Genomic DNA, 12,408 nt, shown 5'->3' with positions numbered 1-12,408 from the left:
GATCTCAAGAAATAAGTAACAAGTAGAGATGTCCAAACATCAGAATGATGAGGCAGGGGCAGAATGCCCACCTGTGAGAGATGCTATAGCAGGAAGCACTACATGGATGGAGTGCTGGACTCAAAGGTCTGGGGCCCCTGCAATTCATACCCTGAGCCCAATGCTAGTCTGCCTCTGAAGCACAGTTGGCTAAGTTGTACTTCTTCCCTTTAGATCCTTCTTGCACCACTAGCTTTCCATGGTGCCTCCTATCCACAGTGCTGGCTCCTAGGTCCTACCCTTCAGCCTGCTTCCCTTCTCCAGCTTCCTACTGACCTCTTATCCTTGCCGAGCCCCTTCCTGTGCCAGCCCCATCTTACCACCTGATTCTGCTGTCCCTAAGATCAGTTCCAACTCTGTCCTAACAGCATTTCTACCATGATGCTACCTGGACCTTAGCTCCGAGTGGCACGTGATCTCTAAGGGGCTTCCAACTCCAATGCTTTATAATTTGAAGATAAGCAAATCTGTGCAAATTGCTACAAGAATGCATGTGTCTTATCTTTGCTATGTAATGTACATTTAACAGAGCTCTTCCAGAGACAATGTTTTTGTCCAAAGGAGACATTGTACTAGATGAAATAGAAATCGAGGTGGCAGAAATGGGAAATAATAGAGCCCAGGCAATGGGTTTTATAATAGGTCAATTCAATCTAGGAAAATAAAGTCAATGCTAAGATTCTCTCAGTATCTGAACTTGATAAGCCACCTTCTGGAATTTTATTAACTATTATTCAGTATGCTGGAAAAGTGGCTGACTCCAGCAGCTTTAAGGCCAAGAAGCAACTCAAATGCTAAGAGAACGAGCACATTCAATGAACAAGACTGTGTGCCCAATGGTCTCTCCCTGCCATGCTTCCCACTACCCCCACCTCCCTTAACTGGCTCTTGTGCTTTGCCCTTGTTTCAATGATTCTGTCCTATCTGGGCCTCTCATAGAAGGCTTGGAGAGTCCTTTTTGAAAGGAGGCAGAATAGAGATCAAGAAGACTCCATACCCGGAAGTAAGAAGCCATGGTTTGCCTCTTCATGTTGGTGGTTTCTTCTGGATGCCGTATCACCTCCAGAGTGTCTACCTGGAAGCATAGGTGGAAGGAATTGGTCTGAGGATATAAACACTTAATTCATTCTCCAGGTTTTCCAAAATCTGAAAGACTGTTTGGTCAAACATCTGATTGATCATGGTGTTTAGGACACAATAATGTACACTGTGGGGAGAATTTTTAAAACCATATAAAAGATAAAAAAAGTAATGTGCACTGTTCTACTCATTTGACAATACCACCGCATTCTGCGAAGTATCATGTGGTCTCAGTGTAAACTCCTATTAATGCTATTTCTATATTTCTCCACCTTCTAATGGACACCTGTTAAATTCTCCAGTAATGTCACATGAGACCAACTATGTCTTAAAGGAAAACTGGGCAAGGGCCCAGGAGGCGGGGCGTTTATAAAAACATGATAGACCTAAAGCACAGGTGGTACTGCAGGGAATGAGGCCAGCAGCAGTTGCCTTCCATGCCACGAGATCCTGACGCTGTGACACTCCTCTTGCCTTCTGCAGCTCCCCCATGTTCACTGTAGATGAGAGCTCAGGCACCAAATTGCTCAGGAACCTAGTGGGAGACACTTGTTCCCAATCATCTATCCCAACTACCTGGGCTGACTAGAAGGAATTTATGAATGAAAACAGTTATAGGGATTGAATGCAAGCAGCCTGCGATTCATTATTGTAACTCAACAACAAAAACTCTGCTTTGGTTTGCAGAAGACATGAGTGGCATTTAGCAGCAGCCTTGCTGTGGCAGCTTTCCATCCACTTTGAACAGGTGGCAAGGGTATGAAGTAGGAATGTCTGAACCGGAAGATGCTGCTGTCAGCACATGGATTTCACTTAGTGGACTATTGTCCAGGCAGCCACCTTTCTATGGGGTAAGGATACCTGCCTCCTTCTTCAGTGAAAATGAAAAATGGGTGCTAAAAATGGCAGGACTTGGGCTGTGGGGGAGGGGAGAGCAGGGAGAAGGGAAATAATGAGGCTTACCTGGAAGAATATTTATGAGACTGTGTGCAAAATGAAAGGAAATGCTTCAATTGGATTGGATTTAAAAAATAAGTTTATTTAAGAAGGAGACAAACCATGGAGTTATCAAAAACTAGAAGGCAACCTAAACAGTGAGCAGGAATATGACATATGAGGGACAGTGCAGCTTTCTTTTTATGGGCTGCACTTTGGATGCCATCAGTCCATTCATATGCAGCTGAAACAATGATAAAACCACTGATAGGTTTGGCTTTTTACTTTCTTTAATGATTGGGAGGCCAAGGCAGGAAGATTGCTTGAGGCCAGAGTTCAAGACCAGCCTGGGCAATATAATGAGACCTTGTTTCTACAAAAAAAAAAAAATTTAGCCAGGCTTGGTGGTGTGGGTCTGTAGTCCTAGCTACTTGGGAGGCTGAGACAGGAGGATCCCTTGAGCCCAGAAGTTCAAGGCTGCAGTGAGCTATGATTGTGCCATTGTACTCTGCCTAGGCAACAGAGTGATATCCTGTCTCTAAAAAAGACACAATTTTTTTTAAACAAGAAAGGAGGAAAGGAAAGCTGTGTTTAGAATGAAGGCTGCTGCTCTAAAAGGGAAGACAAACACAGCATAACCATCCCACCTACCCAGGTGGTGTTGCCTTCTCTCCAGGGTCATGAGATGGGTACACTTGAGAGGTTTCTTTCCCCTTCTCCTTCCCATTTGAGAACAGAGCTCAGAGCTGGTGAGGTTTGGAGGTAAGCTAATCAGGACTGAAGGAGAGATCTTGCCTAGGTTTGGACTTCGGCTGAATTGTAAATTCTAAGAGTTTTCTTCAACTTTTTTCTTCTTATTTCTTCCTCCACACCCCACCCCGCCACCTGACCTCTGTAAACATACACACACACACATAAAAAAAACTTTCGAGAATTTCTCTACTACTTTCTTCTATTCAGAGATCCTCCCTGAAAAAGCACCTCCCACTTTGAACTTTGCTTTTCCTCCTTCATTTCCCTCCCTTTTTATTCAAATTAGCCAGTGAGCACCAGCCCCACAGGCACCTTGAAAGAGCAGCTGAATAGCTCATCCATGTTTCTCTATTAGTAGGTGTTGATGAATTGACCTGTTCCCCTCCATCAGAACACACAGCAGACCCTTGGAGTTTCAGAATGTAACAGTTTTGTCACCAGAAAATCCTTGATGTGTATTATTGCGGCTGAGACACAATTTAAAAGGAATAATCTGCATTATTTTCAAGATCAGTACCAGTCCCCTACAGCAAATTGGAAAAATACAGAATCAAGTGCCAATTTGCACTCCAAAAGTTATAAGGCTATATGGGCAGGAGGAAGCCCCTGTCTAACTGCCCAGAATCTGTGTTTCAGTGTAACTTAGTCCTGTCCTTGCACTCACATACAGCTTGGTATGTAAGTAAAAACCTGTTCTTTGTCATACAAAACCTCGACATGCTACCGCTTGCCTGTTAGTATTGACTGTATTTGACAGAATAAATGATATGCTATTTGGGTATTTTCTAATTTAAGAATTTAGAAAGGTCTTGGGTTTGGTCGAGGGTCTCTTGTATATTTGCATAGTCACAAGGTTCTCCTGAATTTGGTGTGGATCTAAAAGAGGGAATTTCAGAGACACAACAAACCAGAAGTTGCCTCTCTCGGCCCTTTAACCTAGATCTCTGTCTGCACCAGGACTCCCAGAGAACTCCAAAGCCAGCCCAAAAAAGACTGAGAAGACTGTTGTCTAACCTAAGAATTTGTCTTCCTGAGTTGATTTAGTTAATAGTAGTATCATTTAATTTTTAAAAAGTCTCTTAGAAATAATCAGTCAGTGGATTCTATTAGGAGCATCATCTAGCAAATACTTCTTCCCCAAAATGGGGATTTCAGAAGACCTCTCCAAAGTATCTTATATGTTTTTACCTCAGTCAGGGAAAAAAAAAAAAAAAAAAAAAACGACTAGAAAAGCTTTCCTAGGCTCAGGGAGTGACATACTACTGAGCACAAAGTTTCGGAATCAGACATACGTAGTTCAAATTCTGGCTCCTCTACTTGGCAGCTGTGTAGCCTTGGACTTGCTACAGTCATGCACTGCATAACAAGATTTCAGTCAATGACTGCATATATGAGGGGTCCATAAGATTAGAATGTAGTTGAAAAATTCCTGTTGCCTAATGTTGTGGCTGTCATAACATCATGGTGCAACAAATTACTCACATGTCGAGGTGACATTGATGTAAACAAACCTATTGTGCTGCCAGTCATATAAAAGTATAGTACATATAACACAATTACGTACAGTACATAATACTGGCTAATGATAGTAAATGACTATGTTACTGGTTTATGTATTTACTATGCTATACTTTTTTTAATCATTATTTTACAGTGTACTCCTTCTACTTATACTAAAAAAACCTGAGTTAACTGTGAAACAGCCTAAGCAGGTCCTTTAGGAGGTATTCCAGCAGAAAGCATGTGTGTTATTGTCCCTGAAGACCTTTCAGTGGGAAAAAGTGGAGGTGGAAGACAGTGATATTGATGATCCGGACCGTGTGTAGGCCTAGGCTAATGTGTGTGTTGGTGTCTTAGTTTTTAACAAAAAAGTTCAAAAAAAAAAAAAATTTACAGAAAAAGATATAAAGAAAGAAAATATTTTCATCTGGCTGTATAGTATTATAAATTTAGGATAGCTTAGGTGGACAGTATTTATAAAGTCTACAGTAGTATACAGTGATGTCCTAGGCCTTCACATTTACTTACTGACTCATCCAGAACAACTTTCCAGTCCATAACATTCTTCACAAAATAGAAAAAATAATCCTAAAATGTATATGAAACCACAAAAGACCCAAAGCCATGCTGAGCAAAAAAAACAAAACTAGAGGAATCGCATTACCTGACTTCAAATTATACTACAGAGCTGTAGCAACCAAAACAGCATGGTACTGACATAAAAACAAACACACAGACCAATGGAACAGAATAAATCGACACATCTATAGTGACTTCATCTTTGACAAAGGTGCTGAGAACATACAGTTGGGAAAAGACAGTCTTGTCAATAAACGGTGCTGGGAAAACTAGATATTCATATGTAGAAGACTGAAACTAGACCTATAGCTCTCACATATAGAAAAATCTAATAAAAATGGATTAAAGACTAATCTAAGACTGAAACTGTGCAACTACTAAAATAAAGCATTGGGGAAATGCTTCAGGACATTGATCTGGGCAAGGACTTCTTGAGTAATACCCCCAAAACATAGGCAACCAAAGCACAATTCAACAAATGAGATCACATCAAACTAAAAAACTTCTGCACAGCAAAGGAAACAACCAACAAAGGAAAGAGACAACCCACAGAATGGGAGAAAATATTTTCAAACTACCCATCTGACAAGGGATAAATAACGAGAATATATAAGGAGCTCCAACACCTTCATAGGAAAAAATCAAATCATCCGATTAATAAATGGGCAAAAGCTCTGAATAGACATTTCTCAAAAGAAGATATACAAATGTCCAACAGGTATATGAAAAAGTGTTTGACATCATTAACCATCAGAGAAATGCAAATCAAAACTACAAGAGATATTACCTTATTCCAGTTAAAATGGCTTTTATCAAAAGACAGGCAATAATGAATGTTGGCAAGGATGTAGAGAAAGGAGAACCCTTGTACACTGTTGGTGGAAATATAAATTAGTGCAACCATGATGGAGAATGGTATGGAGGTTCCTCAAAAAACTAGAGATAGAACTACCATATGACCTAGCAATCCCATTGCTAGGTATATATCCAAAATAAGGGAATTTTGTATATTGAAAAGATATCTACACTCCCAAGTTTATTGTAGCACTATTCACAATAGCCAAGATTTGGAATCAAGTTAAGTGTCCATCAACAGATGAATGGATAAAGAAATTGTGACACATATACACAGTGGAATATTATACAGCCACAAAAAAGAATGAAACCCTGCCATTTGCAACAACGTGGATGGAACTGGAGAACATTATGGTAAGTGAAATAAGCCAAGCACAGAAAGACAAATTTCACATGTTCTCACTCATATGTGGGAGCTAAATATTAAAAACAATTGATCTCATGGAGACAGTAGAATAATGGTTACTGGAGGCTGGGAAGTATTGCAGGGATGGGGGATAAAGTGGGAATGGTTAATGGGTGCAAAAATATAGTTAGATAGTTAGAATGAACAGTATTTGATAGCATAACAAAGTGACTATATAATCAACATAAGTTAGGGTATACTTTAAAATAAGTAAAAGAGTGGAATTGGAATGTTCCTAACACAAAGAAATGATAAACACCTGAGGTGATGGATATGCCAATTGTCCTGATTTGATTAATTCACATTATTTGCCTGAATCAAAACATGACATATGTCCTATAAATATATACAACTATTATGTACATTTAATAATTAAAAGTTTTAAATGTTAAAAAAATTTCAAGGCAAAATAAACACAATGTGATGTATTAATAACTGTCTTCAATCCACATATCATATAGTTTCCTAGAAATTATTTTTCAGCCTACTAATTTTTTTACTTTATTAGGTTGCTGTTTTTAACCACACTGTGTATAACAACAGGTTTTTACTGAGAGGAGAAGTGCAGGTCTGTCATATTTTGGTGTTTGCTTTTTTCTTGCATTGATATTACTTAAAATTCATGATTTCTTAGCAGTAATCATTTTTAACAGCTTTATTGATGTATAATTGGGATATAATAAACTGGATATATTTTAAAGTATACAATTTTGATTAGTTTTAACATATGTATACACCTGGGAAAGCCACAATCGCCATGCTGGCTTGATTACACAGACTTATATTAAGTCTCAAAATTGGGTCTTTTAAGTTCTCCAACTTTATTCTTCTTTTTCAAAGAAGTTTGGGCTATCCTAGGTCCTTTGCATTTCCACATAAATTTTAGAATCAGTTTTTCTATTTACACACACACACATACACACAAGCCTGCTAGAATTCTGATTGGGAATGCATTGAATCTACAAATATATTTGGATGAAGTTTTTATCTTAACATTTTTGAGTCTTTATCAAATCTGTTTATTACCCTATCAAGTATTGGAGAGCTATTAATATCTATGACTAAAATTGTATATTTGTCTGTTTATACTTGCAGTTCTGTCAGTTCCTTGTGTCATGTATATTGAAGATCCGTTATTAGGTGCATAAAGATTTGGAATTGTTATGTCTTCTTAATAAACTAATTCCTTTATCATAATAAAAAATTTGCCTTATCTGTCAGCTAAATTTACTCTTGGATAAAGACATGGACTCCCCAAAGTCCCATAAACCGTCCATAAACCAGCAATAAATGAAAAACTGAAGAATTTTTCTCCTGGTCTCTGTAAGTACTCATTATTTGCATCCTGAAACCTCAGGAGTGCTTATATTTTATTACCTTCTTGACAGGGCCTTTTGTCAAGAATTTTTACCGCTGTCAAGTGATACATCCATTCATCTTCCTTAAGAAGAAGAAGAAAAAAAACCCCACATATTACATCATCCTCTCAAAAGCTTCTATAGTACTGGATGGGAAGGCGAGACCGGCATTGAAAACCGGCCCTGTGCAGTGCTGCTCAATGTGTTGGAGCTGAAAGGGTTCAGGACACACTATCCCAAAATATGGGACCTTGGCACTTGGGAAAACAGCAGAAGCAGAAAGATCACTCTCACCTTCCCCTTGCCCTTCTTGTCTGAAGCAGGTCATAAAACCCTTTCCCTCCCTTCTCCTCTGAAGACCCTTATGTGACAGATACCTCGACCTATACCTACGGGTTAGGAATATCACACAGGGACACCAAGAAGAATCTGAACGAACAGGCCTTGCTAAGTAAGCCCTAGTTTCTTACCATTAGATCATACCCTTTTGTTCTCCAATCATATTTCTGTATAACTGACCATAAAAATACAGATTTCCCTATTTCTTTGGGCCTTCATTTCTGAAGGTTCCCATGTCATCTAAAACTTTTATTAAATAAATTTGTATGCTTTTCTCTTATTAATCTGTCTTTCGCTGCGGGGGTCTCATCCATAAACCTTATGATAGGTAAGGAAAACATACTACTTTTTCTCCCTTACAGAGCTCAGCTTGATCCAGGGGCACTCCTGTTATTTTATCTTGGATAAGGCAGAGAGTAGCTGGAGTTGGTTTTTTTATTCGTTTATTTTGTTTTTTTTTTTATTGCTGTTGTCGCCCGTCATACTTTTGTATGTCTTAATTAGAACTTTCAACTTTTGTCTCCTTTCTAAGTGAAAATAAATCTCTAGTCATTTTCATCTTACCCACACAAATTATTATTATTTTAATGATATAAATATATGCCACATACTAGAAGGCACACTCTTCATGTGGGTGGTATCTGAACAATGGTAGACAGTGCAGGGAGAGAGGCAATACTGTGCTGCTGTTAAAAGTGTGGAAGATAGAGGAACAGGCTCTGGCAGGGGCCAGTAGTCAAAAAATAAACTGAGGAAAGGAGAGGAATGTGAGCCGACAGGAAATACTACTATTAAAGATGGGGGGGGGTCTTTAATCTTTTTGTGTCATTATCCCTTGTATAATCTGGTGGAATCATTATCCCTTGTACAATCTGGTGGAAGCCAATGACTCTAAAAGACACATATACAGTCCATCCTTATTATTTGTGGATTTGCCTACTTGCTAAAATTTTTTGTTATCCCAAAGCCAATACTCACAATGCTTTCATGGTCATTCACAGATAAGCATAGAGAGGTGAAAAATTTCAGTCCCCTGAAGCACATGGTTCCAGTTGAGGTCAAACAGGTGACGCTCTGCCTTCTTGTTTCAGCTCTCATGCTATAAACATGGTATACTTTTTGAGGCCTATTTAAGCGCCACATATTTTTGTATTTTTGTGTTTTTTGTTGGTAATTTTGCTGTTTAAATGGTTCCCCAAGTACACTGGGGAAGTGCTGTCTACTGTTCCTAAGCACAAGAAGGTTGTCATGTGCCCATGGAACCGGAGTTCGTGGAACTGTCCTATTCCTAAAACATGTGCATTAGATAAGCTTTGTTGGTTGTGAGTTAACAACACAAATGCAGCAATTAAAATATTGTTTTATATAAAGAAATACTGAATGTAATTAATTATTTGGAAGAAATATATATTAAATAAGTTCTCTTTAAACAGAAACACATGTAAAATGAGGTTATGTGTTGACCAGTTGACAAAATATTGAGACCAGAACATCACAGGATCTTAATCATGTATTTACCCTAAGAGCAAAATGTTTCAGTATTTGCTGATTCAGAGCTTGCAGTGACTTCATAGAGCATAATTTACAAATAATGAGAATCAACCATATTTAATACAAATAAAATTTTACATGTAATATCAAGAGGCTCTCAGAACCACTGAAACTCCTATGTAAATCTCCTATAGAGGCTTATGTAGTCCATGTTTAACAGTCATAATATCTTGCTATAAATTAGCAAGGTTGAAAAGTAGGGTATTATAATGAATTATAATAGCAATCCAGGTGTAAAAATTATTGTTAACAAAAACGATTTGAGTTCCTACTATGTGCAAGTGGTCTTTCTGAGAATCAGGATTGTAAGTATTCCTTGATGTTATTTCAAATTTCCTAATTCCTGAATTCCTAAACACTTTCCACCTCGTTACCAGAATGTCCAGGCAGTGGGCTGGATGAAAGGAACTAATGCTGCCCACCCTAGGATTATCCCTGGGGCAGGAGTACCCCCCAGCCCATAACATTTTTGGTGCAATTCTGTTACTTACCTTGGTTCTCCCAGCACTGAAATGTGGAGGCAAAGATCTTGAGGCCACTGTTATTCTGGCTCTTGTCTGGGCCAAATTACCTTAGGATAAAAAGACACAGAAATTAAATTGAAGGAAGGGTTAAGGAATAGGATCACCAGTAACTTTCCCCTTTGTGTTCTTGTATTTTTTTTGAATTTTCCAAATAATCTGCTCGGAATGTGAAAAAATTGGAAAATTTTGAATTTTGAAACTTCAATGATATAAATTATAATAACTATAAGTTTTAAATAATTTATTTAAAAATTATAAATAAAATAAAATTTATATTAGTTTCATAAACAAAAAAGAAACAACATACAACTATTGAAGGAAATTTCCTCAATGTTATAGAGGCCATATATGAAAAGCTCACAGCTAACATCATACTCAATAGTGAAAACCTGAAAGTTTTTCTCTAAGATTAGGAATAGGATGTAGGGAGCAAAGGCTCTTGCCCTGCTAAGGTTCACTGAAAAATCACTGACATGAGGCAGATTGATTAACAGGAGGAAAAAGTTACAAATTTATTTTAATGTGCATACACAGGAACCCTCATAATGAAGATTCTACTCCTCAATCAGGTTCAGAGGTTTTTAAAGAACAGTGGCTTGAGAGCAGAAAAACAGGGAGGCAAAGAGGAAGAGGCTTGACTAGCAAAGCTGGTCTTGTTATGTAAATGAAACCTTACAGGTAGCAGCCCTTAGAGAGAATAGATGGTATAGATGGTAAATGTTTTTTCCCCCCAGACCTATAAAGGTGTCTAGATTGGCAAAGGACAGACTTGGCTGCATTCTCTACAGATGTAAATTCGTCCCTCCCCTCAAAAGTCAGTTTTGCAGCATTACTTCTATCTGTGAGACTCATGGCAGCCATCTCAAAAATATGTCAAAGAAATATATTTTGGGGTTAAATATTTCCAATTTCCTTCAAGTGATGTACACACTCAACAATTCTATTCAACACAATATTAGAAATCCTAGCTAGAGCAATTAGGTAAGAAAAAGAAATAAAAGGCATCCTAATCAGAAAGGAAGAAGTAAAACTATCTCTGTTCATAGATGACATCTTATATGTAGAAAATTCTGAAGAGCCCATACAAAAAAAATATTATTAGAACTAACTTCAGTAAAGTTGCAGGACACAAAAATCAACAAACAAAAATCAGTTACATTACTATATGCTAACAATGAATAATTCAAAAAAGAAATTAAGAAAACAACTCCATTTACAATAGAATCAAAAATAAAATAGGAATAAATTTGACCAAGGGGGCAAAATACATATACAATAAAAACTATAAGACATTGCTGAAAGAAATTAAGGAAGGCACAAATAAATGGAAGAACATCACTATTCATGGACTGGAAGACTTAATATTGTTAAATGTCCATACTACCCAAAGTGATCTACAGATTCAATCTATCACAATCCCAATGACATTTTTTTCAGAAGTAGAAAAAAATCCTAAAATCCATACGGAACCACTAAAGACTCAGAATAGCTGCAACAATCGAGAGAAAGATCAAAGCTCAAGGAGGCCTCACATTTCTTGACTTCAAAACATATTAGAAAGCTACAGTAATCAAACAGTAGGGTACTGAAATAAAGACAGACATATAGGCCAACGAAACAGAACAGAGTGCCCAGAAATAAACTCATATATATATGATCAAATGATCTTTGACAATGGTGCCAAGACTATATAATGGGCAAAAATAATCTCTTCAACAAATGGTGTTAGGAAAAGTGGATATTCATATGCAAAAGAATGAAATTGAACCCTTATCTTATATCATACACAAATCAACTTAAAATGGATTTAAAACTTAATGTAAGACCTGAAACTATAAAACTCTAGGAGAAAACATAAGAGAAAAGCTTCATAACAGTCTTGGCAATGATTGTTTGGATATGACATCAAAAGCACAGGCAACAAAAGCAAAAGTAGACAAATGAGACTACATAAAACTAAAACTTCTGTGCAGCCAAGGAAACAATCAACAGAGTGAAGAGACAACCTATAGAATTGGAGAAAATATCTGCAAACCGTGTATCTAATAAGGAATTAATATCCACAATGTATAAACAACTCCTACAACTCAACAGCAAAAAAAGCAAATAATCTGATTTTAAAATGGGCAAAGGATTTGAATAGACGTATCTCCAAACAAGGCATACAAATGGCTAATGGGTATATGAATAGATACTCAGTATCACTAATCATTAGGGAAATGAAATGAAAATCAAAACCACAATGAGATGAGATATCACCTCATACCTGTTAGGATTACCATCAAAAAAATAAAAAATAAAAAAACCAACAGAAAATAACAAGTGTCGAAGAGACTGTGGAGAAATTGGAACCCTTTGCATGGTTGGTAGCATATAAAATGGTGCAGCTGCTGTAGAAAACATAGTATGAAAGTTCCCTCAAAAATTAAAACTAGATCTACCATGTGATCCATCAATCCCACTTCTGAGTATTTATCCAAAAGAATTG

The 12,408-nt window shown here is 37.4% G+C and overlaps 1 protein-coding gene across 2 annotated transcripts in view; it reads right to left on the bottom strand.

Annotated features, from left to right (window-relative positions):
• Positions 1-12,408, bottom strand: part of MYO3B (myosin IIIB) — a 412,726-nt gene that overhangs the window by 154,531 nt on the left and 245,787 nt on the right. For both annotated transcript variants that reach the window (XR_001137744.1, XM_012650712.1), the window contains exons 23-24: positions 9,888-9,967; positions 1,037-1,114 (exon numbers count right to left, since the gene is read on the bottom strand). Coding sequence is in view for 1 of the 2 variants with exons in the window: in XM_012650712.1 (XP_012506166.1) it covers positions 1,037-1,114; positions 9,888-9,967 (158 nt within the window). In the remaining variant the exon portion in view is untranslated. The remainder of the gene's footprint in view (positions 1-1,036; positions 1,115-9,887; positions 9,968-12,408) is intronic.

The sequence above is a fragment of the Propithecus coquereli genome, unplaced genomic scaffold (genome assembly GCF_000956105.1).
Source record: "Propithecus coquereli isolate 6110/MARCELLA unplaced genomic scaffold, Pcoq_1.0 Scaffold34, whole genome shotgun sequence".
Taxonomy (NCBI): Eukaryota; Metazoa; Chordata; class Mammalia; order Primates; family Indriidae; genus Propithecus; species Propithecus coquereli.
This window is presented reverse-complemented; position numbering and strand designations above follow the sequence as displayed.